A 26,851-nucleotide genomic window follows, 5' to 3' on the forward strand; every position below is an offset into this window, starting at 1 on the left:
TAAAAGTATAATACCAAACATGTTCAGAACAGGCTGGAGGTGTGAAGACCTCTATATTGAGACAGGAGATTCAGAAAAGAAGACTCCAGTCCCCAGTGCCAGATGGGCTTCATTAGTGCTGGTTTTTGTATGCTGGGCATAGTCACCCTGCAATCCAGAGACAGCAGTAACCTGCCGTGGGGGTAGAAAGTAACTAAGTCTTAGACAATGTCATGGCTTAGTAGCACCAATTTTTAAAAAAGATTTCCTTCTTTTTGGCTGCACTGGGTCTGGTTGCTCCATGCAGGCTTTCTCTAGCTGCAGAGAGCGGACGCTGCTCTCTGGTTGTGCACTGGCTTCTCACTGTGGTGGCTTCTCTTGTTGTGGAGCACGGGCTCTAAGCATGTGGGCTTCAGTAGCTGTGGTGTACGGGCTTAGCTACTCTATGGCAAGTGAGATCCTCCCAGACCAGGGATGGAATTAGTATCCCCTGCATTGCAAGACAAATTCTTAACCACTGAATCACCAGGGAGGTCCTCTCATATTCCTTCTGAATTGAGCCATTCCAGCCAATGCTATTGCTACCGGCTGAGAATGCTGCAAACCTGCCCACTTTAGGAAACCTGAGGGTAGGGATTGCTGCTCAGAAAAGTGCTTTTGGCAGTGTAGACACAGACCATGTTCAGATTCTCTGAAGTTTAAGTGGATTGTATGTATCCCCTGGTCACACCATGCTCTCAGATTTATAGTGATCAAGCTTCAGAGAAAAGACAGCAATAAATTCAATCCACATGGCTTCTGTAAAAAGGCATCTAGTTGGCTTTTAATACAAAATGAGTCAGAGAAACAAAGAAAGAAAACATACAAGCTATTGAACTAAACAAAAACAAAAACCCGATAAATACATTTCAGTCACATTCCCTGTCTTCAGCCTAGATTAGGAAACAGGAAATGATGAACCAACCAATGTCTGTCCTTTTGAAGAAACCTTATTTAAAAAAAAAAAAAAGAGGAAAAAATAAAACAATCCCTAAAATCTGGCATGTGGTTTTAAGAGGCCACTGGAAGCTTGCCTTAGTCATCGTGGTGAACTGGGACACTGGTGGTTTGGAACACAGCTACCTCCTCCTCATTTCTTGCTACTAACAATCTTCATCTGAAGGGAGGATGCTGGGTTGGACATCATTAGATGCCACTTACGCTGTCTGAGGTCTCAGGGTCAAGCAGTCTTGTGGAGTCTTCCATTCCGTATCTTCACTGAATCTCCCCCATGTATAGTCTCTTGTCACTGGATGCTGAGAGAACTGAGGTGAAGAGAACAGAGAAGATAACTGGAAGTAATGAAGGCTCAAGGAGACTTGGTGTTTAAGGGCTCTTATGTCAAGAGGCAATTTTGGTATAAAAGAGCAACTGGATTTAGCTTACATTCCCCTTCTCCTAATAACCATTCACAGGAAACTATAGCTTGGCTTTTCAATCCGAATTCTTTCAAAACCATGAGGGTGGACCGTGCTATGGGAAATACATTATCAGGGTCTAAATATTGATTTTCCTTGTCAGTCAAGCCTTAAGAAAAAGATCTCAGTCATTCTAGAAGAGAAGAATCAATGTCTATGCTAGTCATTTTGTAAATGTGCTTCTGCTTATTATTCTTAGCCCTGGAAAAAGTTATATTTTCTCAGAAATTCAAGTCCCATTATTTAGCTTAGCTAGCCAATAAAAGGTAAGTTAAGTTCTGGTTTATATCTGAACATTAAGAAACATCATTCTTTTATCCAACTATATCACTGAATCATAGACCTGAAGCAAGTAAACTCCCAGTCAGGACAGACTTACTGATGGGTTCATCGGGGTGGAAAGCCACTTCATTGATGGAGCCAGCATGGCCCGGTAGCTTATACAAAATCCTCCTGCTTGTGGTATCCCAGACGTAGACGAACCTGCAAATATCATGAAGAGTAAGGCTAAGGCATCCTGGAACTAAGGGTAAGGAAGAAGCATGGCTTTTTAAGGGAAGTGGAAGCAACCTTTTATTTAGTGACTCCATACTTACTGAACTGTGCTCTGATGTTTAGAAACTAGGAATATAGATTATAAATAAGGCATGGATCCTGCCCATGAGCAACTGAGTGGAGAAACAGGAATAGCTAAATTATTGGTATTTTCTAATACAAGCTTCTTAAATAGGAAAGATAACAGAGAAGACAGACAAATGGTTCTTCCTATAGCTCCCACACAGAAATCTTTAAAGAACACCCAGAGACTTCCCTGGTGCTCCAGTGGTTAAGAATCCACCATCCAATGCCAGGACCATGGGTTCAATTCCTGGTCAGGCAACTAAGATCCCATATGTTGCTGCTACTGAGCCTGCGTGCCACCACTAGAAAGGAGCCCACATGCCACAGTGAAAGATCCCGAGAGCCGCAACTAAGACCTGATGCAGACATAAATAAATATTTTTAATAAAAAAGAGCACCCAATATAATTAGGGTGTAGTTAACTTCTTATATACCTAGGAATGTCTTAAACCCAAATACACACTCGATCCAGATCTTGCACTGAATTCATGGGCAGAAAAATACTTAATGCTAGCATGGGAAGGGGCCAACAGATATTAGCTAAACTTATTCTACAGAAAAGAAAACTAAGGTATAGTGACTTCTCCAAGGTTACACAGTTCATCAGTGGCAGAATTAAAATTAAAATTCTTAATATATATTCCAGTATTCTCCTTTCTCTTACTACCTTCAAATGCCTTGCGTCCCTTGCCACCTCTCACTCCCTCTACCCCTGCCAAAAGAAGTTTCTTTGACCTTCAGCCTTGTTTGGGTCATTTTAAGCTGAAAGTAAAATAAATAGATATTATCTTCACATGACCATGCAAAGAAAATATGCTGGTACATTTAAAAGGCTGATGATTTTCAAATAGGTTATACCAATTATTCACATATTTGTTTTGTTCAATCAACACCTAAAGGGTATACTCATCAGTACATGATTATAAAATGCCTAGTTCTGAACATTACATTTTTAGTTTAAAATGAAGATAAAAAAAAAAAGAACTTCTTAATTACAGTGTAGCTCACAAGGTTTAGGCTCCATAAAGTCAAAGTGAAAGTGAAGTTGCTCAGTCATGTCCAACTCTTTGCGACCCCGTGGACTGTAGCCTACCAGGCTCCTCTGTCCATGGGATTCTCCAGGCAAGAATACTGGAGTGGGTTACCATTTCCTTCTCCAGGGGATCTTCCCGACCCAGGGATTGAACCCAGGTATCCCGAATTGGAGGCAGACACTTACCTCTGAGCCACCAGGGAAGCCCATAGGAAATAAATAAAAACTCCATGCAAGGCGGAGGAGAGGGAACCCCGTCTGTCTCTAGACTCCTTGGCTCTAATGCTCAGGTTTTCCCCAGTGTCTTGTCACACACAGTAACTGTCCTCATTAATCCAGCTAAGGCTATGTGGCATAGTGAAAAAGTGTGTTAAGTTCTGGGTTCAAGTCTCAATTCAACTATTTAATAGCTAAGTAGCCTTTAGACATTTACCTAACTTCTCTGAGGGCCTTATGATGGAGTAATGATGGAGACAATGCTGATCTCACAGCTTGGTTGAGAGAAATGAAATAATGAAATAATGTATGCCAAGTGCCCAGCACACAGAATTTATGATAGCTATTGTTATGATGATAAAGCGCCTGTCTACAATGCGGGAGACCCGGGTTGGATCCCTGGGTTGGGACGATCCCCTAGAGAAGGAAATGGCAATCCACTCTAGCACTCTTGCATGGAAAATCCCATGGACAGATGAGCCTGGGAGGCTACAGTCCATGGGGTCGCAAAGAGTCGGACACGAATGAGCGACTTCACTTTCACTATTGTTATGATGAATAAATAGTTATCAAAATAGAATCACATGAAATCAATACACTGAATAAATCACTCACAGCAGAGACTGACCAGTCATTTCATAGTCCTTGATAGGAACTCTTGAAAGGTTTCAAATCTGAACAGGAGTAGCTAGGTGAACTACAAGTAGGGAAGAGAAATTTGCCAAATTCAGGCCAAGCTGAAAAGCAGTTTTCTGAGAAGGATACATTATCCAGGCATATAAAAGCCAGCAGAAGTCCAGATCTCCAAGGGTTTACTTTAAGGCCTCACTTTCCACGGCTGCCAATTAGATGCTAAATTTAGAGGGGCCTTATCCTCTCCTTATTCTGGGATGGCAACATTCGGCAGGAATCAGGCTCCTTATGTAACAGAGCACTGTTGACTTGAGGCTAATTGGTGAGGTGGCCTGTGAAATGTGGCCAACCCTCAGCAGGTAGACAGACAGGCTTTTCCCTAGACCAGAGCCATGCTTCCACATGCAAGGTTTAAAGGAACAGTGGGGAGGGAAAGAGGGAAGAGAGGACACCGAAAGCTAGAAAAGAGCCAGTGTCAGAAACAAACTGCTCAGAATAGCTAGGTAGACATCATTTAAAAGCTTAATCACACAGGAAAGATACAGCTCTACTGAAAATCATGTACAAATACCTAGAAAGGTTCTTACTCTGTCAGAATGTAAGACATCTGAACCGTGGACCTGTTTTTCACGGTCTTCTTTAGAAACCTGGCAACTGCAAATCCTTTAGATTCCCTCTCCAAGGTAACCTGCTAAACCACCAGGACTCAAACCAGCAATGTGGCACAGTTTTACCTGGGTCCTTTCCCCTGCCATAAAATACTCAAATATTCACCCATTTTCCCCTGGCGTTAAACGTGCCAAGGGAAAAAAAATGGATTCTGGAATCTTCTATTCAGAATTGTTCACAGGTCAGAAAGGTGTGGGACAGATCAAAGTGAGGCTTCTTTATGGTTGTGCTAGAGCCCCAAGTAGGAGAAAACTCCAGAATACGCTGAAAGCCCAAGCTAGCCTGGGAAAGGCTTACTGCTTATAAGATGATGCCTGTTTTCATTGAGTAGCAGGAAAATCTCTAAGTTGGGAGAAAGATGGGGTTAAGCAGAAGAGGGCTAACAACATTTCCCAATGGGAGCTAAACCCAGAGTCTTCCATCCGAGTGCCTCGTCATTCTTTTTTTTTTTAAATAAAATAGTTATTCTTATTTGTTTGGCTGGGCCAGGTCTCAGTTGTGACATGAGGGATCTTTAGCTGTGGCATGTGGGGTCCAGTTCCCCGACCAGGGATCGAATCCCGGCCTCCTGCATTGGGAGCAGAGTCTTAGCCACTGAGCCTCCAGGTAAGTCCCCAGGGCCTCGTCATTATTTACCATCCCATACTGTGGCCCAAAAGCCTGGGCACTTGAACATCCCTATTCAACATCTGACTCCCTCCCAAATAACGTCACCGTAGGCATACCAAATAAAATAGCATCTCACTAAAGAATTCTCTACCTTCTCTGTTTCTCATTCATCATTTAATTCCTCAGGCAGTTTAAACTGATTCAGCTCAGGGTTGGAAAATATCTAGCCCGCATTCTGCCACATCCTCACCAAGCAATCTTGACACTTTTCTCAATGAACTCAGATCCAGCTCTGAATCATTCCCAACACAGTTGGGTATTATTAATAGCTGAGCTGATATGCAGGACAAAATCTGACCATCCTTGAGCTAGGAATTCATTCATGCAATATTGCTTAGAATTGGTCAAGCACTGCCCTGGATTCAGAGATGAGTAAGATTCATTCCCTGATCTCTAGGAGCAAATAATTTAGTAGGGGTTGCCCCACTATATTTGTCTTACTATAAGATGCAATCATGAGAAACACTGGGATGGAAGAAGCACAAGCTGGAATCAAGACTGCCAGAAGAAATATCAATAACCTCAGGTATGCAGATGACACCACCCTTATGGCAGAAAGTGAAGAGGAACTCAAAAGCCTCTTGATGAAAGTGAAAGTGGAGAGTGAAAAAGTTGGCTTAAAGCTCAACATTCAGAAAACGAAGATCATGGCATCCGGTCCCATCACTTCATGGGAAATAGATGGGGAAACAGTGGAAATAGTGTCAGACTTTATCTTTTTGGGTTCCCAAATCACTGCAGATGGTGACTGCAGCCATGAAATTAAAAGACTCTTACTCCTTGGAAGGAAAGTTATGACCAACCTAGACAGCATATTCAAAAGCAGAGACATTACTTTGCCAACAAAGGTCCGTTTAGTCAAGGCTATGGTTTTTCCAGTGGTCATGTATGGATGCGAGAGTTGGACTGTGAAGAAAGCTGAGCACCGAAGAATTGATGCTTTTGAACTGTGGTGTTGGAGAAGATTCTTGAGAATCCCTTGGACTGCAAGGAGATCCAACCAGTCCATTCTAAAGGAGATCAGCCCTGTGTGTTCTTTGGAAGGAATGATGCCAAAACTGAAACTCCAGTACTCTGGCCATCTCATGCGAAGAGTTGACTCATTGGAAAAGACTCTGATGCTGGGAGGGATTGGGGGCAGGAGGAGAAGGGGATGACAGAGGATGAGATGGCTGGATGGCATCACTGACTCGATGGACGTGAGTCTCAGTGAACTCCAGGAGCTGGTGATGGACAGGGAGGCCCAGTGTGCTGCGATTCACGGGTCGCAAAGAGTCGGACACGACTGAGAGACTGAACTGAAGATGCAATGACTGCTAATAAAGGTTAGGTGTATATAATGTGATTACAACCCAGAAAAAAGAGCAATTAGTAATGCCCAACAGGTAAGGGAGAGAGAGGGCCAGGTAAGTATATAGATACAATATAGGTAGATTACTAGGGAGTTACAGGAGTTTGGATAATGGAGGCTAGGAAGGAATGTAAGAATAGGAGAAGTTCCACGTGAGTGAAGCACTGTGGTGATTGACGGTGGGGGAGGAGTATGTAATAACACAACATGTATGTGAATGAACTGAAGCATGGCAGAAGAACCTCATGAAGAGAACTGGAGCCAGATTAGGAGTCTGAATTTTATTTCACTGGCAAAGGCAATCTAACAACCAAAAAAACGGTTTACCTTCCAGGTTTAAAATGTATCCAAAGAGGGTAGAAACGATGTATTTGTCCACAAGATCTTTAAACCCTTCAGACTGCACTACATACAGCTTCATCTCTGAGTACAGCTATAACTCAATGTTTGCTCTGGCTCAGTACTGGCACTTCATGTATTAAACAAGAGAAGATACCTGCATAGCTACATCATTCTTTACCTCATGTCCAGTAATCCTTACCTGTCAGCTGAGCCAGCTGCTATCTTGCTTCCATCAGGTGACCAAGAACATCTCAGAAGATTCTATAATGATGAACAGGCAGGAATCCAATGAATACTGTACTGTACCAAATGTATGCACCCCTCTTGATTAGACTATAGCATCACTAATTAAGAGATTTTAACTGCTTAAGTACAGTTTTTTGTTTTCTGGGTTTTTTTTGGGCTGTGCTGCATGGCCTGCAGGATCTTAGTTCCTTGACCAGGGCATGAACCTGTGCTCCCCTCAGTGGAAGTGTGGAGTCTTAACCACTGGACTGCTAGAGAAATCGCCCTCTTGAGCAGAGTTTTAAGTATTCTCTGCAACATATAATCAACAATTGTCTTATATTCTGTGGCCCAAGACAGCCTATTTTGATATATTTCAAACCAAAACTGCTTAATTTATAGTAAATTAACAGTGGACTTGGCTGTAAAATTTTGTTCTGCCTACTAATGGGGGCTTCTTTTGCTCATTTATCTGGATCCTCATTAAAATTTTTATCTTGAAGAAAATAAAAATAAAATCAATTCTAACAAAAGATAAAATTTGATTTATCTTTAAATAAAATTCTTTTATTTTGAAATCAAATAAAAGATTCAGTGAACTTTAATGGGTTCTCAAAAGGAAAACATTAGTCTATATTAACAAACTGTCTGGAGCAAAAGCTGCTTTGAAGAGCTCATCTGAGAGTTTTGGCAAAATTTCAGTCTCTCAGAGCTTGGCCTGTGGTTCTTACTGAGGGAAGGGATGTATCTGAGGACTCTAAGAGCTGGTCACTGGGAGGGTGAGGGAGGTCATCTGGGTAGCAGCCACGGGAGTCTGAGTCCCATATGGAACACTGACCTGTGAGAGTCAAAGTTCCCAAAGAATTAAGAAAACAGAAGCATCTTGTTGAAGTGGGAAGTCCTAAATTTGAGGACTCCATCACCATCTGCCTATGAGTGCCTCCTTGCCTATGCTGCTGTCAGTTTTATTTCTGGCAAGAGCAGTTTTACTGGACAAAAGTGTTACTGGAATGCTGCTCCTTCTAAGGAGAGCTATTAATCTCTATATCCTTAGCATCATCTTAAATGTCTTTGAATCAAATGGACAGTAAAATTCCTCTGCCATGCAGAACTCACCTTTTCAAAGTTGTGCACATTTCCTTGAAATATCTTCACACACCGCTCTTTGGGAGCAAATGGCCGGACATCCCAGACCCGCACTGCAAATTCAAACAAAGAAAACAAAACAGTTATCAGACAGCGGTTTCCTGAGAACCCAGCTGAAACCAGTATCATGTCAATGACAGATGCTATTTAGTGGGTGGAGAAAGACCAACGTGGTACAATGCTATTTAATAAGCCTTTTTTCTTTTACTAACGGGAATGAAATGCATTCAAGTTCCTTAACAGGGACTAAAGACACTGAGAAGGTAGGAAGGGAAAATGTCAAACACACTGCTGGTATTTGCAACAGAAAGTAGTTGAGTGCGATACTGATTTCAACAAAACATATTGCCAATGATTCCTCTGTAAACCTGAGTCCCATCTAGCAAAGTTTCAACATGACAATCTAAACACCACTGACTACTGTGACAATCAATCTATAAAAATCAAACTCGGGACTAAGCTTTTCCAGTTATGCTCACAGGAAAATCTGACAATTTAATTGTAATCAAGGCCAATATAGAAAAAGTGAACTTTGAATCCAGTTCTAGCTCTGCTATATATATGGGGAAAATATCAGGAAAATAGTGAGATGCTCTGTGCTTTGGGTGCCTTTGTAAAATGAGAATGCCATTTGATCTTTTTTTAAAAAATATTTTAAAGGTCAAATAAGATGATACATAAAAGGGCTTTAAGATTGGCAGCAATGAACAATAAAATGAATTTGTAATTTTTATTATATACTTATAATGAGAAATTCTTATTTTTATTTTAAAAACCATTTAGGAAATCTCACCCTTCCTTATAATGACTTCCCTGATGGCTCAGATGGTAAAGCGTCTGCCTACAATGAGGGAGACCCAGGTTCGATCCCTGGGTTGGGAAGATCCCCTGGAGAAGGAAATGGGAACCCACTCCAGTATTCTTGCCTGGAAAATCCCAAGGACGGAGGAGCCTGGTAGGCTACAGTCCATAGGGTTACAAAGATCAGACACGACTGAGCGACTTCACTTTTTTTCTTTTTTTACCTTTCCTTTTAACAAACAATGCTAGAATTAGACAATCAAAAATCTACTGAAATAGGATATAAATACCCACAGTAAGCAGTGGCCACAGCCATTGTTAACTAAAGCTAAATGTACAGTGAAATTTGAGTGCTGTAATTTTACTTGAGTATGGGAAAAAAGCCAACAATCCTTGAAGTTAAACAGGCATAAAAAGGTGAAACTACACATGAAAGTTTGCTATTCAGCTGAGAATACAGCCAGAAGGCAAGGATGTTCATTCATTCAGCAAGTATTTATTGAGCACCCCTTGAGTGCTAGGCTTCCCTGATAGCTCAGTTGGGAAAGAATCTGCCTGCAAAGCAGGAGATCCTGGTTTGATTCCTGGGTTGGGAAGATCACGTGCAGAAGGGATAGGCTACCCACTCTAGTATTATTGGGCTTTCCTTGTGGCTCAGCTGGTAAAGAATCTGCCTGCAGTGTGGGACACCTTGGTTCAATCCCTGGGTTGGGAAGATTCCTTGGAGAAGGGAAAGGCTACCCACTCAAGCATTCTGGCCCAGAGAATTCCATGGACCATGGCCTGTCCAGTCCATGGGGTTGCAGAGTTAAGACACAACTGAGAGACTTTCACTTCACTTTGAGGGTTAGGCACAGTTTTCATTACAAAATGTTAGTGAAAACATTTTAGTATACCAGAGGGGCATTTCCAAACTCCTTCAGTATTAAGCATATAATCCAAGATGTCATCTTCCTTTTCTGCTATGGAAAACACATCCTCCCACCCAACAACTTAAAAACAAGTGAAGAAAGGACAAGTGTGTTAGTGTAAATCCAGAAATCGAGGTGTTTTAATGAGGACCTCTCGTCACATCGATGCTTTTGGAGTAGGGAGGGAAGATAGACTGGCAGAAAGAGTACAAGTGAGATATCAATAGGTCTGTTGATCATCTGAGCTTGGAACTCTCTACATTATCAGTATAGAAACTGATGCCCAGAAAGAACAAATGCTATGTGTAAAGATGTTCAGGGATTAGATGGAAGATTTGGGACTATCATCATGGCTTCTTGACCATCTCTTCCAAAGTTTTTTCTATTACAACCTGTTTTCCTAATTGCCCTGGTGGACACCTGCAAGCCATCCTGGGCTCTTTCCTTGGACTCTCTTTTACCCCAGCACATATTTCGAGCACCTAATGCCCATTTTATTTAGGGTCTACAGCAACTGACATGGAGAGGTTTCCTTTCCAAAGTTACCTGTATTGTCCATTGCATTGGACAAGAGGTAAGAGCCTTCAGAACTTAAACTCAGGCCAGTCACTGAATCTGCATGACCTCTCATCGTGTAGGTCAGCTTATTTTGGCGCAGGTCCCAGACCTACAGAACAAAACAAGGTGACACTCCCAGAAATCAAACTGTGAACAGCAAAGAAACAGTTATTAAAGAGTCGACCTGGGAAAACTGGCATCCCTTCTTAATCTGCCTCTGGGCCAAGCACTACTTTACCACAAAATATAGAATTTCTATCAAAGAAGGAAAAACTCCTGTCTTTCTAAAAACAGAGTTAAAGTTACTAAGTTTGGCTAGAAAAATATAAACTAATGAATGTCAAAATATTAACAAAACATAAGAGGATTTAAAGAGGTTATTTTCAATTCATAACAAAATGTATTAGGAATTAAAAAAACAAAGTAGCTTTTAAAATACAATCTATGATTCTTTGTAACTAGAAACAAACTATTACAAACAACTATATAAACACAGTTAAATGACTTCATTTGAAAAAGGCATTTTGATTGCATGTAAAATGTACATAACACAGTAATATACAAAAACAGAGGTTTAAAAATGTTCATTTAATGTCATAATACATATATACACATACGATGGAAAACCACATTAAAAGAAAAATAAAGTTTAAGTTCACGGTTTTCTGGTTAGGAAAGCTAAGAGAAACACTTCAGCTGAAAATAACCTAATGTCAAACAGAAAAAAATAAATGGTTTATTAAGTTATGGCTCATAAACACACTGTAACACTACAGGCGCTTATGCTAGACTTTGAAGACCAAAGTGGAATGCATGAGGGTTTAGGGCCAGACTGAATCAGTCACTGCAACTTAATGAGTTATGTATTGTATTATTGGGCCACTAACCCTTCTGAGCCTGTTTCTGGCCTGTAAGATGGGGATAACATTGACTTTTTAGGGCTTTTGTGAGGATTACAGATAGAATGCCTGGTACACAGCAGGCCCTCTAATTGGTTGCTATTATTAAGCAAATCCTAAAAACATTCTGAAGATCAAATGTAAAAATGTTTATAAACAAACTATTATTAAGCAAATAAGAAAAATATAAAAGTTATTTATAATTACATAAAAGAAATACATCAAAGGCAACAGAAATGGTCTGGAATGTCATGTGGAAAAAGAACAGCAGTTCTGTTAAGGTCACTGTTGTTATACAAAATTTCATCCAAATTTGATTTAATATTGCCACAGTTTTTCTAACTTAAATTTTCCGCTGTCCCTTTAAGGCACTTTCCTCATCTAGAAATGAGTTTGTCAAAGCAATACATACGGCAGACAACTCCACTTTCCCCATCAATAACTCATTCATGTGTGGAACCCAGCACACTTTATACACAATGATTTTTGTGTCAGGATGTTTGCTGCCTCAATAATCAGGAAAGCTTGAAGTGGCTGACATTTTTTGTTCAAGCCATTGTTCCTTCTCTTCAGAGAAGGCATTGTTGAAACCTTTAGCTCTTTAGGAGAATGAAATTCATCATCCTTCACAGCACTTGGGAGCTATTTCCAGACTTTCCACTTTGGGGCCTGCACACGTTGTTTTGTATACCCAAAATGTATCCGGGATTTGCCAGAGGAAGAGTGAGTAGGGCAGTAATTTAAGCAAAATATTTTGCAGATGTCCTAATCAGCTGTTCAGTGATTGTGGCAGGCACTGTTGGAGATAAAAGAAATGTTCTGTTCTCAAGGAGCTAAACAAGTGACGAGAGGCCTGCACAAGGGGCAACAGCCAAGAGGGCAGAGGGATTAATGTTGCCATGGTACACGGATGGGAGTGAGAAAGGGAAGGTTTCACAAAGAATAAAGCACTTGAGCAGGGCATGGAAAAAGAATTTACTGATTTATTCCCATGACACGCAGTTTGTGGAATCTTAGTTCCCTGATCAAGGACTGAACCCAGGTCCTTGGCAGTGAGAGCAGGGAATCCTAACCAGTGGGCTGCCAGGGAATTCCCAAGAAGTACTTCTTTATTTAGACAAAGTAGAAGGTTATTCCCAGGCAAAGATGATGCATGAAAGCAGAGGGACAGGAAAAAATTGCTGGGTTGTAGGGAAATGGGCAGAGAGGAAGCAGACAATGCCTGAGTGATAGGCAGGCAAAGGCCAGCTCATGAAAGGTTTTGAATGACTGGCTTGGACTTTACCTCCCTCACTGGGGAGCCACAGAAGGGTAGAGTAGTGGAATGAGTTGATCAGATTCTAGAAAGAGCCTTCTGGTCCAAATAATTGGAAAGGATGAGAACACAGATGGGACTATGTTAAAAAAATAAATTAAAAAAATTCACCAACTGACCTCCCATTCTGACTAGAGCTCAAGATTACAAGAAATGCCAACCAGATCTTCAAGCCACCAAACAGAAGCACATTTTCTTCTTTTATTCATTTTCCTCTGACTCCACAATCCTATACCCAGGAAGAAAATCTCAAGAGCCTAACAGGAACTGTGTGTTTGTTCACAAATATAATCAGAATTTGCTCACTCCAGATTTTAAGAGGGCCTTCCATTCCCTATTTGTTCCTCCTGTCCCAGAATAGGCAGTGCTCTCTGAGAGACTGAGAAGCAAACAAAAACCAGGCTCTTCAGGAGTACTTCCTAACGTAGTAAGGCAGTGCAGGGATTTGTCAAGCAAGCTCAAGAGTGGTAAGCCCCTGTCTGCTTAAAGGATACTTGTTAATTGAGTAGAAGCAATATGATAGAGTTGTAAGACTACTGGCCCTCTGGAGAGTCCTGGCTCTACCACAGACTATTTGATCTTGGCCAAATCACTTAACCTTTTAGAGCTTTGCTTTAGTCACCTGTACAATAAGAGAGATGACGAGATGTCTAAAGTCCCTTTCAGGTTTGACATTTTCTGAGTCTATTTCTGATGGAAAAGGAGCCTCCCTTTTGCATTTTAAAAAGAAACTTATGAGGGCCTGTGTACTATTCAGAGTCTTTCTGGGTCCAAGAACAGTTACTCATCCCTAAGCATGTCAGAACAGGATGCTGTTAAATAGGGAGAAGACTGAAATTCTATGGATGGTTTCACATTCCTCTAGCATACCCCTTAGTTATATAGGAGCAAAATAAAATAACTAAAGCAACCTAATTTCAAATACCATTTTTATTAACTGCTGTCATCAAAAAACAATCTGACAACTGTATCCAAAACATGAACTATCCTTATATTTGCTAACACACTGATTTTCATCTAGAAATCTATTCTAAGAAGTAATTAAATATGGAAAGCTTCACACGCAGATATATTGGATACATTGCATACAGCAGCATAATTTGTGATAGTGATACATATGAAAAGCCTGTGCAGCAACGAAGATCCAGGACAGCCAAAAATACTAAATACATCGCCTGCCCATGCAGGGGACACAGGATGGATCCCTGGTCCAGGAAGATTCCATATACCATGGAGAAACTATGCCCGTGGGCCACAACACCTGAAGCCCATGCGCTCTAGAGCCTGTGCTCCACAACCAGAGAAGCCACTGCAACGAGAAACCTGGGCACAACAAAGAGCAGCTCTGTTCACCACAATTAGAGAAAACCCGAGCATAGCAACGAAGACCCAGGGCAGCTGGAAAAAAATTAAAAAGATATGTCTGAGCTCATACTTAGAGAAAACAATAAGCCAGTCATGGCAATATCCAATGTTGGGGATTCTAGGCAAAGGACTAGCCACATATATGCGTGTGTATATATATCCCGTATGTGTGAAATCTAAACTATGCCACAAGTAACCTTATTTACAAAACAGACTCACAGAGATAGAAAACAAACTCATGGTTACCACAGAAGCAAGGGAATGGGGAAGGTATAAATTAGGGGTTTGGGATTAGCAGATATAAGCTACTATATGCTTCCCTGGTAGCTCAGCTGGTAAAGAATCCACCTTTAATGCAGGAGACCCTGATTCGATTCCTGGATCAGGAAGATTCCGGGAAGAAGGGCATGGCAACCCACTAGGCTATCCACTCCAGTACTTTTGGGCTTTCCTGGTGGCTCAGTTGGTAAAGAATCCACTTGCAATGCAGGAGACCTGGGTTTGAACCCTGGGTTGGGAAGATCCCCTGGAGGAGGGCATGGCAACCCACAGGCTTCCCTAGTGGTTCAGATGGTAAAGAATCTGCAATGTGGGAGACTTGGGTTCAATTCTGGGTCAGAAAGATCCCCTGGAGAAGGAAATGGAAACCCACTTCAATATTCCTGCCTAGAGAACTCCATGGACAGAGGAGCCTGGTGGGCTACAGTCCATGGGATTGCAATAAGTTGGATATGACAGAGTGACTAACACACACATTATATAGAAAACAGATAAACAATGAGGTCTTACTGTATACCACAGAGAACTATATTCAGTATCTTGTAATATAACATAATGGGAAAGAATATGAGAAAGAATACATATGTATAACTGAACACTCTATTTTATACCAGAAACTAGTACAACATTGTAAATCAATTATGCTTTAGCCAAAAAAAAAAAAAAAAGCCTACAAGGCTATGATGAAGAGTCATTAAGTGCTGTACTCATAGGACTCTATTTATATATTTCTCATATTTGAGATAAATTTGGATTTCAGAACAAAATTGGTATATATCAACAAAGACTGAGATTAGCTATGTGAGGAAAAAATTGATCCAAGAGAAGGTACATATATGTATCTGAGAAGACATGGAAAACCTTCAAAACCTAAAAAGAAACTCATTGCCTTCAGAACTAAAGTACAACTGAATATATTTGTTTATGAAAGTTAAAAGTGCTAGTCACTCAGTTGTGTTCAACTCTTTGTGACCCAATGGACTGTAGCCCGCCAGGCTCCTCTGTCCATGGAATTCTTGTCCAGGCAAGAATACTGGAGTGGGTAGCCATTCCCTTCTCCAGGGGACCTTCTTGACCCAGGGACTGAAACCAGATCTCCTCCATTGCAGGCAGATTCTTTACTGTTTGAGCCACCAGGGAAGCCTACTTGTTTATAGAAGGTCCCAAAACAGTTTAGACAAAGAGCCCAGAATAAGCCACACTATTTGTTTTAAAAAGGACTTACTAGCATGAGATTATTATTCTTAGGCTCGTCTATCCCCACAGTTATGAAAAGATCAAATTCTCATAGTTTAAAAAGTCAGTCTCAGATGGTCATACATGGTATGATTCTATTCATATGATATTCTGGAATAGAAACTATAGGACAAGAAAGAGATCAACGGTTTGTAGGGATTAGGAATGAGTAGAGGGTTTGATGCAGAACAGTACTATAAAATTTTTCTGGGTGATGGAAATTGTTCTGTCCTGTCTGTGGTATCACATGAATCTGCATAAGCATTAAAATCCACAGAACTGTATACTAAAAAGAGGTTAATTTCATATGTGTCCCCACTCAGTTGTGTCCAACCCTTTGCAACTCCATGGACTGTAGCCTGCCAGGCTCCTCTGTCCATGGAATTTCCCAGGCAAGAATACTGGAGCGGGTTATCATTTCCTACTCGAGGAGATCTTTCCAACCCAGGGATTGAACCTGTGTCTCTTGAGTCTGCTGCACTCGCAGGAGGATTCTTTACCACTGTGCCACCTGGGAAACCCAGGGGAAAGGCTGCCCTGACTGGGAACTGAACTCTGGCTACAACAGGGAGTGCACCAAATCCTAACCACTAGACTACCGGGGAGCATCTAATTTCACAGTAGGTACATTTTTATAATAATAACTTAAAAGTATGAAAATTACCATGGCTAGATGACACCAGTCCACCTCCAATGTATTAGAAGCTGTCTAGTGATTCTAATGATAGTGGGTTCCCAAACTTCACTCAGGGAAATAATGCATTTGCTGTTGAGGTGATCTAATTAAGCACCTACATTCTGACCGTAGTCTCCAAAGAGTCATAGGGTGGAAAAGGGACGTGAAGTTGAATTTTGGAAATGGTGAATTTTTAGGTACTCCAAATGGGGATGCTGAGTAGCTGGCTGTATATATGGGTCTGGATCTGAAGATGTGGGTTGAGAACATCGAGTTATCTGCATAGAAATGACAATTAGAGTCACAGAATTAGATGGGAATTGCCCAGGGAAAGGAATATAATAAGAGCACTGAGGAAAGAACCTTGGGGAATAACAACATTTAAAAAATGCATAGACAGAATAGCTTGCAGATGTGTCTGATGGCTATGCCTGATGAAAAGGGTAGGGAAGTATACTGTCAGAGCAAGTTTAAAAAAAACAAAGACTAAAAGGATCTACTAGATTTAGTACCAGGGAGATCACTGGTGACCTTGAAGAGAACAGTGTTAATAAAACAACAGAGGCAGAGCCAGACTGATGAGCAGTGGTCAGGAGACATGGAATCGAGAAATGAAAGGGAGATAAGGCACTAAAGACAGTAAGTGTAGAAAATATTCAGGGGATTTCTCACAGGTAATAAGAGCAAGACTCTGGGCCCAAACCCTGGGTTTTGAATCATTGGTAAAATGGTATTGTGTGTGTGCTCAGTTGCTCAGTCCTATCCGACTCTTTCCGACCCTGGGAAGCCCATTAACAGCACTTATTTCATAGGTCCGTTGTGAAGCTTAAAAGAATTATAACGTAAAGCTCTAAGAACAACAGGTGGCACAGTGGTAAGCAATTCACCTGCTGATGTAGGAGATGCATGAGATGCGGGTTTGATCTCAGGAAGATCCCCTGGAGTAGGAAATGGCAACCCACTCCAGCATTCTTGCCTGGAAAATTCCAAGGACGAGGAGCCTGGCAGGGTCCACAAAAGAGTTGGACCCGACTTACGGACAAACACGCACAGCATACATTGAGAACAGTGCCTAACACACTTAAGTGTTAGAGGATGATGATAACAGTATTATGATTGTAACCACTATCACCATCTTTAAAGAAGTTTGGCTGTAAAGGGGAAGACTGAAAGGGCAATAACAAGACAATGTGGAACTGAAGGCAGACTCTTTCCCCAACAAGAGAAGACCTGAGCATGATGAAATGCTAATAAGAAGCAATACAGTTGGTTAAAAGGATAGGATTTGGGAAAACTGACAGCATAAGGTCCCAGAGACAGGAAAGAAAGGTTGAAATCTTTCCATTTAAGGGACTACCTGTAGATAAAATGACATTCCATCCATAGTAACAGCAAAGGAGGCAAGGAGAGATGGGAGTACAGTACAATTTCTAGGTAGAAACAACATAATAAGTTGAGTATTTACCCAATAATTACTACTCTCATGATAAAGCATAAGGTAAGTCAAAGTCTTTGAAATACCTAAGGAAGCCAATAAGTAAAAGCAGAGACAAACGGAGTCGCTGCCCCCTCCCCCCACACATTTCATACTTACTGGCACCTGCTATGTCCAGAAACTCTACTCTACTGCTCTACTGCATTCGGCTCATTAATGCCCAAGACAACTCTACGCGATAGATATTGTTAACCCCTACTACACACATAAAACAGAAGTTGAAAGAAGTTAAAGAACTAGCGTGAAGTCACAAAAAATTAGAGAACAGTAGAACTGAGATTAGACCCCAAGTCAATTACTTGAAAGCTTGAGCTATATTATACTATCAAGAAGTCTATTGCCTCTTTTCGTCAACATCACTACCTTCTCACATTCTTAGCTACGGATCCCCCAAAACTTCCTTTCTATAGTTTCAAAAACAAAAACACACTGAAAGATTAGGGTAAAGAATCACAAACTGATTTATTGCTATCTCAATGAAGGCAATGCAGGTTAAAAAAAAAAGTTTCAAATGCTGCTACTCAGGGAATACACCCTTCATTTTTCAGAGTTCCCACACAGGGACTTCTCACTTCATATAAACTGCCTGGTCCCTGATGGACAGGGACCATATAAGTTGTAATGCAACCCTGACACAGAAGTCAATAAAGACAAGACAGAAAGAAAACAAGTTCTAGTTTATCTTTCACTTAGGTGGTATAAAGTGCAAAGTTAAGAAGTTGGAAAGACTTACCTCTGTAAATGGAGACAGGTGAAAAGTAAATATAACATAAACATCTAAAATACCTTGATATCATTGTCTATTCCACCAGAAATAATCTGATCACTTGTATCATTGAAAGTCACAGCTAAAACTTGGTAGGTGTTCTGAAATGTCTGGATGGCCGCTTTCTTGCGGATATCCCAAAGCTGAAAAAGAGGACAAGACAGTCTACAGTAACATCACTCTAAGAAACAACTGCACAGTACACCCATAAATCTAAGGACTGTGGAAGTGAAAACATCAGTAAAGGGACCCTGTTCAGAAATTTGTCTGATTATCCCATCAACATGGTGAGAACTGACTATAATTTTGCCAATATATCTGAATGCTGGTAGAATAAATCACTTTGGTTATATTTTCAGACTTCTTTGTTAAAAGTCTGATTACATGTGGTTAATTAAATGCCTTTAGAGTGGACATCTTCACCATGTTTATTAGTTCATTTGTTCTACACAAAGGATATTAGACCAGTGTTTTGAAATTGTAGATCTTAATTCATTATTCGGCTACAACTTACATTAAAAAAAATATAGAGAGATACATATGGAGAGGAGGTTACATCAGTGAAAATGGCAGAGTACTGAGTGCCCAAAGATTGTCCCTCTACAAAAGCAGAAAACTGGCAAAACTCTGTCAGAATCAACTGCATCAGAACTCTAGAAACTACAGTTTACAGCAACCAGGTAAATACTCACTGAGGATGAAAACCACCTGGGTCCTAGTGAGAGGGCTTTCTAGCACTTTAACTTACCCTGGCTCCATCCTCACTCAGCAACAGCTTTGAAAACAACATGTACTGGCCTTTTTATACACTGACTGAAATTTCAAAACATCCTTGTAAGACATGTATATTACTGTCACTAAAGACTGGGAAACTGAAGATCAGAAAAGTGACCTAAAGTCACATAATTAAGTAAACACTAAGTCAAGAATCTAATTATTCTTGGATGGTGGTCTACTTTATTCCAAGTGACAACTGTTCTACATGGTTGTAACAGTCTGTAGGATTCATAAAAAAAGAAAAAAACCTCAACTGCTTATTATCTGAAATGTATTTTAAAAAGAGTCTGTTTTGGGAAATGTGTGATGAAACAAAGTCGTGGAGAGAAGGGTATAGCATAGGTGGGAAGACAAGGTAAGTTTCACATTTTGTCGCCTCAGAAACCCTCAACACAGAGACAGACAACACCCACCTTGACTGTACCATCGTCACTGCCAGTGCAAACAAGCTGGGGGCCCCTCCTGGCTGGGTAACAGGAGTTCACAAAGGAAGTATGCCCCTTCAGTCTTTTAACCCTCTCGCCTGTTTCACTATCCCACACCGCCACAGTTTTATCTGTGGATGCTGAGAAGAGCATACTAGAAAGCAAGAGGAAGAAAAAAAAAAGTGAAGACAAGGAACAGCAATCTGTCTTCCTTACTCGTCAAAATGCACCCGAGTCTTCAAGATCACTAACATGCTGTGCTCTGACAGTTTGGCACCTGCTTCGGGAATGTCTCACCCAATGTACCAAAATCCTAATAGTAGTCTAGACCCAGTTATAAGGTCTACTCTAATAAATGTAAAAAAAATTTTCCCTTTGTCAGTCCCCATGACATGTTGTACATCTAATACGGCAGTCTTCTCAATCTTTCCCTCCTCTGTGATATACTACATTTCACACATCCTTCCACTTGAAAATGTATAATCACTCCCTGCTGCAGAAGTAAGACAGATAGTAGCAATTCCTGGCTCAGTAAATCTAACTCTTTCTCTAAAAATCAAAGCTTTTATTTTGCCTCTGAGAATGACTTCTAAGTTATGATTGATTTTATAATGATTTCTTTACTCAAACAGGAAAACCACACAAGGCTATGTACCTAGTTATTCGAGGAACTCTAAAATTTTAGAGGTAAGAGCGGTAAGACAATAAATGTTTACTGAAATACTGAATGGGATTAATTAATTTTGTAGAATTACATTTTTATATAATCCATGGTTATTATAAAGTTATTCAATTGTTAAAATATTTATAATAAATGTCATAATGAACAGATAATGAAAGTTGAATAATGTTAAGGGTAAAAACAGCAGACAAGATTGTGTTGTATAAGAGCTTTTTTTTTTTTTTTTTTGACTGTGTGGCTTACAGGACCTTAGTTCCCCAACCAGGACTGAACCTGGGCTATGGCAGTGAAAGCGCTGAGTCCTAAACACTGGACTGCCAGGGAATTTACACAAGTAGTTCTAATACATACATAAAAATCAAACTGTTTTGAATAGGAAAAACTCTTGAGAAAAATATACCATAATATTAACAGTGATTATCTTTAGAATGATAAAAATGTAGTGTATTTTGTCATTTTCCTGCTTTTTTTTTTAGTTTTCTTGAAACAGATTGTTTCATTACTTTTATAATAAAAAATAATTAATTTCTACAGAAGGAAATTACATATTATGTCTTAAGAAAGAAAAAATTTTCTGGCTGTTGAAATGTTAGATAGATATTATAAATACATACATGGAACAATGGGCTTCCCTGGTGGCTGTAGTGTATTTTGTCATTTTCCTGCCTTTTTTTTTTTAGTTTTCTTGCAACAAATTGTTTCACTACTTTTATAATAAAAAATAATTAATTTCTACAGAAGGAAATTACATTTTATGTCTTAAAAATGAAAAAATTTTCTGGCTGTTGAAATGTTAGATATTATAAATACATACATGGAACAATGGGCTTCCCTGGTGGCTCAGACAGTAAAGAATCCATCTGCAATGCGGGAGACCTGGGTTTGATCCCTGGCGTGGGAAAATCCCCTAGAGAAGAGAATAGCTACCCACTCCAGTATTCTGGCTTGGAGAATTCCATGGACTGTATAGACCATGTGGTTGTGGATGTGACTGAGTGACTTTCTTATGGAGCAATAAATACCTTACTTGGGGTGACAGTGATAGGATGATAAGGTGGTTGTTCAAAATGCAGTAATTTTTGATAGCACGATCTTTTAAGAGAAAACTCAGGGATGAAATATGAAAGGATGCCAAGAAGAATTAATATAAGCAGCAGCCGTCATCCACAATGCAGAATACTCACCTGCCGTCTGTGTTATAATGAAGCTCCATCACTGCTCCACTGTGTCCCTTCAATGTAGCGTAGTTATCACAGTCTCCATAGACATTCCACAACACTGTTAGGGAGACAGGGGCTCTGTGAACATTACTAGGCAAAAGAAAACTATTACTGGCCATGGAAAGGGTACTTAAGAATTCACTAGAACCACAGTTCTGAAATTACACTGCTTTGAAACACCATTAATTCTATCAACAATATCTTCTTTACATTAGAACAAAAATAATGCAGCGTTTTCACATTTCATAAAATAAAAACATTTTAGATAATGGATATAATTTTTTAAATCTTAAGTTTTCTTCCATACTTTTAAAAAGTTGGCACTCACAGCTAGTTGTCTCCTATGAGTAGAAGCAGACTGCAAAATGATGGTACTTACGGGAAACTTTGGAAGCTGCAACTGACTTGAAAGTCACATGGTAATGACTTTATACTATATTTACTTAGTGTACATGTACTAAATACCTATTCCAAGTGCTGGAGTAAAATAAGGTAAATGAATAGAGACAGTTCCAATTCTTAGGGGGCTTGGTCCAACACAGAGTGAAGTTTGATAAGTATTATTAAGGAACACTATATACATAATAAGCTACTTAAGAGTTACTTTCCTGCAGATAAAACTGCTTCTAGTTTGTTTGATGAAATTAAGTATATCAGCAGTTAAAGTATGTTCAGCTAAGATCCCTAAGCCTTCTAGAGACTTGGCCACCAGTAAGTTTAAGGAACACCAAACTAGAAACTGAAATCAAAACAGACATCATTCACCCTGCTGCTGCTGCTGCTAAGTCACATCAGTCGTGTCCGACTCTGTGTGACCCCATAGACGGCAGCCCACCAGGCTCCCGTCCCTGGGATTCTCCAGGCAAGAATACTGGAGTTGGTTGCCATTTCCTTCTCCAATGCATGAAAGTGAAAAATCAAAGTGAATTCACTCAGTCGTATCCGACTCTTCGAGACCCCATGGACTGTAGCCTACCAGGCTCCTCTGTCCATGGGACTTCCCAGGCAAGAGCACTGGAGTGACTTGCCATTGCCTTCTACATCATTCACCCTGAGGCACAGTTAATAGAACGGAGTCAAAGGACCCATTTCATTTCACAATGTGGCAAATGATGCCAGAGGAAGCATCAGATGCTTCTGTAACCTTCTCTTTTGCTTTTTCTCATGACTTCTTCAATATGATTTCTACTTATTTTCCCCAAATGGGTGTTTCTGACTGGAAGCTGAGAATCTGGTAGCAGATCCAAATAAGAGACAAGTACATTATCCAAGTGAGTTGCATGTTAGGATTTCCTCCTTCCTGAATGCTAAGATTCTGAGGCTATGGATCAAGAGAGCCTCATATCTTTGGGGAAAAAGTTCTCTCTCCTCATTACTCTCATTAGCCTTAAAGTGTAGATCTTAAAGTTTAGGCTTGCTAAATCGGCTTGAGATTTGCCTCCATGAAGAGGAAATTCCCAAACTAGAGCAACTCACTTTCCAGCAGGTGATATAACTCCTACTGTATTTACCACATGGACCCTAAGTTCTACATTCAAAATCATTCAGTATTTTCATGACTCTATTTTAGCTTATTAGCCACACAGTTTGTTATGTGACCAATTTAGATTGATACCTTTTATAGCACTGAAAGTTTTAAAAAATAATCAGTATAATTGGCAGTATTGGCAGACAGCAATTACTCCAGATTCAAAAATTATGCCTTACATATCAGTCGGTCAAATCCTGCAGATGCTAAGGTGGATCCATTGGGGTGAAACTTGCAGCAATACACTTCCCCTTCATGTCCTGAGAGAAGCATGATTGGGGCTTGAAGGGAGGAACATCTTGGAGGACCCTGAAAAAATGAGAAGTACAGTGTAGTTATTACATACAAAGGAGACTGAAAAGTTGGGGAACCGGGAGTACAGGGAAAGGACAATGGAAACAATGATGGAGTGTATTTCTCCTGATTTAGAGAACAGCAACTCTTCTCATATAACTTATGCCTCCAATTTGATACTCTGTTGCTGAAGTTTCCAGTGTCTGTTACACTAACTCTCTTCCTTCACTTGCTCTCCCATAGCCAAATTTTAATGGCTCAAACATGTTAAACTTATTTCTGCCTCAGGATCTTTTGTTGCCCCTGACAGGAGGCCTCTTCCCTGAGATCTTTCTGTGTGTGGTTTCTTTCCAGTGCTTTCTCTTATCTTTCCTGGAACACTCAAGTCTAAGCAGCACCCTACCTCTCTTTTGTATTTGATCAACACTACTGTTTTCCCTCAAATAACTTATCACTATCTGAAATAATGTTTCTTATGTATTTGTTTAGTTTGTCTCCCCTGCTCTGCCATGAGAAGGGCTCTGTAGTGCAGGAACCTTACCAGTGTAACATTACACTGTTTTCCCAGTCTCTAGTTCGTTTAATGAATGAATGATTGAACTAATGTTTCCAACAACCCTGCAGGGTACAGGTTACTGAAGAAAGTAGTTTTGATTATGGTCTTGGATATTAAGACCAGTCTCAGTAGTGGGCAATTCAAAGAAACCCGGGCTGATATTCTCGTCAGACAGAAGTACACTATTAATAATCTGCAAATCTCCTTAGCAGTTTCCAGCTTACTCATTTACTCAAGAAATACTGTGTCAGGTACTGTCCCAGGCACTTAGGAAACAGTATTGAACGAGATAAAAAATGAAGCTTGTGTTCTAGTGGGAAGGACAGAAAAGAGGGAGGGTGAGCAGAAACAAGTAAAACATATAGACGGTGGCATGTGTTATGGAGAAAAACAAAGCAGCAATGTAGGTGAGCACAGGGTATGGCAATTTAAAATGGGCTGGTCAGGAAAGTGGAAAAGTGTTATCTGAGCAGAGATTGGGAAGAGCTGAGTGTAAACCATGTGGAGAGAGCAGAGCAAATGCAAAGACTTTGTAGGAGGAGCGTGGAAGCCACTGTGACTGGAGAAAGGCGAGCAATGGAAAATTGGTAGATTAGAGAGGTCAAGTGAAAGAGGGCAAAAGATTGTCAAGATTTCAGTTTTACTCTGACTGACGTGAAAAACCATGGAAAGTTTTCAGTAGGGGGTAATATGATCTTATGTTTAGAAGGATTTCTCTGGCTACTGGATTGAGAATAGACTGAGCATCCATAAACAGAAACAGGAATACCATTAGCATCCTACAGCAATAATGCCAGATGAGATAAGTGAAGTGAAAGTGAAAGTGAAGTTGCTCAGTCGTATCCGACTCTTTGCAACCCTGTGGACTGTATCCTACCAGGCTTCTCTGTCCATGGGATTCTCCAAGCAAGAATACTGGAGTGGGTTACCATTTCCTTCTCCAGGGGATCTTCCCGACCCAGGGATAGAACCCGAGTCTCCCACATTGGAGGCAGACACTTTAACCTCTGAGCCACCAGGGAAGCCCTAATGTCTTAAATCAGGAGCTAGTGATGGAAGTGGTAGAAAGTGTTAGTCACTCAGTCATGTCCAGCTCTTTGTGACCCCATGAACTGCTGCCCGCCAGGCTCCACTGTCTATGAGATTTCTCAGGCAAGAAAAAAGGAGTGGGTTGCCATTTCCTTCTCCAGAGTACCTTCCCAATCCAGGAACTGAACCTGGGTCTCCCCCGTTGCAGACAGACTCTTTACTGTCTGAGCCACCATGGAAGCCAGGAGGTGGAAGAAGTGGTAGCAAGTCTGGATATATTTTGAGGGTGGTGCCAACATTTGCTGACCAGCTGGTTGAGGAGTTGTGGGGGGCAGGAAGACATATATTTCCTTAGCTGAGCCTAACAGGATACAGGCAGAGGTATGATCACCACCTCAATTTTACAGGAAATGTAGTTAAAGAGCATGGATTCTGAGTTTAAAAGCTGTTCCTGGCGGTTTAGCCACTAAGTCATGTCTGACTCTTGCGACACCATTGATTGTAGCCTACCAGCCTCCCCTGTCCATGGGATTCTCCAGGCAAAAATACTGGTGTGGATTGCCATTTCCTTCTCCAGGGATCTTCCTGACCCAGGAATCAAACCCAGGTCTCCTGCATTGCAGGGAGACTCTTTACCAACTGAGCTATGAGTCGTCTACAAAATAGGATAATATTTCCTAACTCTTAGGAAGTTACCGAGATTAATAGAGTTTTCATTTACACAACACAAGGGCTCAATGGATGGTAACTATTCTTTGGTTATTATTAATACCAGTGCAGAGAAACACAGCGAAAAGCAAGTTTCCCAAGTCCCCAAAACGAGCCAATGGCATTCATTTCCCCCCTTCCTTCGTTCATTCATTCATTCATCCATCCAATCTTCCAAGTTTTCTGAACGTTTATCGTTTATTCTACACTGGATCCCTGGAACATTTAAGAAGTCAAAACCCTGGTCCCGGTTTTTAGCTCAAGATCCTTAATTCTTAATTCTAACATCTCCTCACAGGGCGGTCAAGACGCTGAAAACGAGCGTCAAATGGAGAAACGCAGGGAGAATCGCCGGGTGTACGCCGCTTTTACTGTGTTTCTCTGCTTTAACTCCTAGGAGGGAGAGTCCCGCTCCGCCCGGGAGTGCAGGTTAAGGGCCGCACAGGATCACCAGGTGCAAGCGCTGAGGAGAGGAAGATGAGCTGAGGGCCGAAGGCCGCCTGCTCCTTATACTCACCGCTTGCAGCAAAGCTCCCGGCGCCGCCTGCTGCTGCCCGGCTCCAGGGCCCGACCCTGCCGCTCCCAACAGTAGTTCATGTCGCTGCCGCTTGACTGGGACCAGTGGCAACTCTGGGCCCTTACGCTTCTGCTGTTCTATCATGGCGGCAGCCACTCTCCTCAGGCCGCCACTGACCGCGCCGCCCCCCTCAGGTCCCTCACGATTGGCTCGGACTTAGTCTTTCCCGTAGAACTTCCGGCCGATAGAACCCAATCGACTTCCAATATACCTCTCAGCACCGCCCCCTGAGCAGTTTCCTGTTATTGGCCAGTTCTTTCTGACATCACTGGAGTACGAATTCAGGATTGGTGGATGGAGCTGGAGTCCCGCCTAGGCGCGCTGTGTCTTGTGGGTGGACGCTCACTGACTGGGTTTTGGTGTTTCGCGCAATGCTGCGAGGGGAAGACCAGAAGCTGACAACGAGTAAGTGT

At 41.1% G+C, this 26,851-nt stretch overlaps 2 protein-coding genes across 3 annotated transcripts in view; one reads left to right on the forward strand and one right to left on the reverse strand.

The window, feature by feature from the left end:
- Positions 1 to 778: 778 nt before the first annotated feature.
- On the reverse strand, positions 779 to 26,616 carry SNRNP40 (small nuclear ribonucleoprotein 40kDa (U5)). The gene is made up of 10 exons (XM_010836885.1): positions 26,379 to 26,616; positions 23,454 to 23,583; positions 21,711 to 21,804; positions 19,833 to 19,998; positions 18,663 to 18,785; positions 10,600 to 10,720; positions 8,312 to 8,394; positions 7,170 to 7,231; positions 1,816 to 1,919; positions 779 to 1,283 (listed from the first exon to the last, which is right to left on the reverse strand). The coding sequence occupies exons 1-10, from the start codon at positions 26,520 to 26,522 to the stop codon at positions 1,234 to 1,236; spliced, it is 1,077 nt and encodes a 358-aa protein (XP_010835187.1). The 5' UTR covers positions 26,523 to 26,616; the 3' UTR covers positions 779 to 1,233.
- Positions 26,617 to 26,756: 140 nt separating this feature from the next.
- The window catches only part of ZCCHC17 (zinc finger, CCHC domain containing 17), a 52,116-nt gene continuing 52,021 nt past the window's right edge, over positions 26,757 to 26,851 (forward strand). The window contains exon 1 of one of the 2 annotated variants that reach the window (XM_010836887.1): positions 26,757 to 26,843. The gene's annotated coding sequence lies outside the window, so the exon portion shown is untranslated. The remainder of the gene's footprint in view (positions 26,844 to 26,851) is intronic. The other variant, XM_010836886.1, reaches the window with a different exon arrangement.

This window comes from Bison bison, unplaced genomic scaffold, assembly GCF_000754665.1.
Source record: "Bison bison bison isolate TAMUID 2011002044 unplaced genomic scaffold, Bison_UMD1.0 scf7180017864068, whole genome shotgun sequence".
NCBI classification, from domain to species: Eukaryota; Metazoa; Chordata; class Mammalia; order Artiodactyla; family Bovidae; genus Bison; species Bison bison.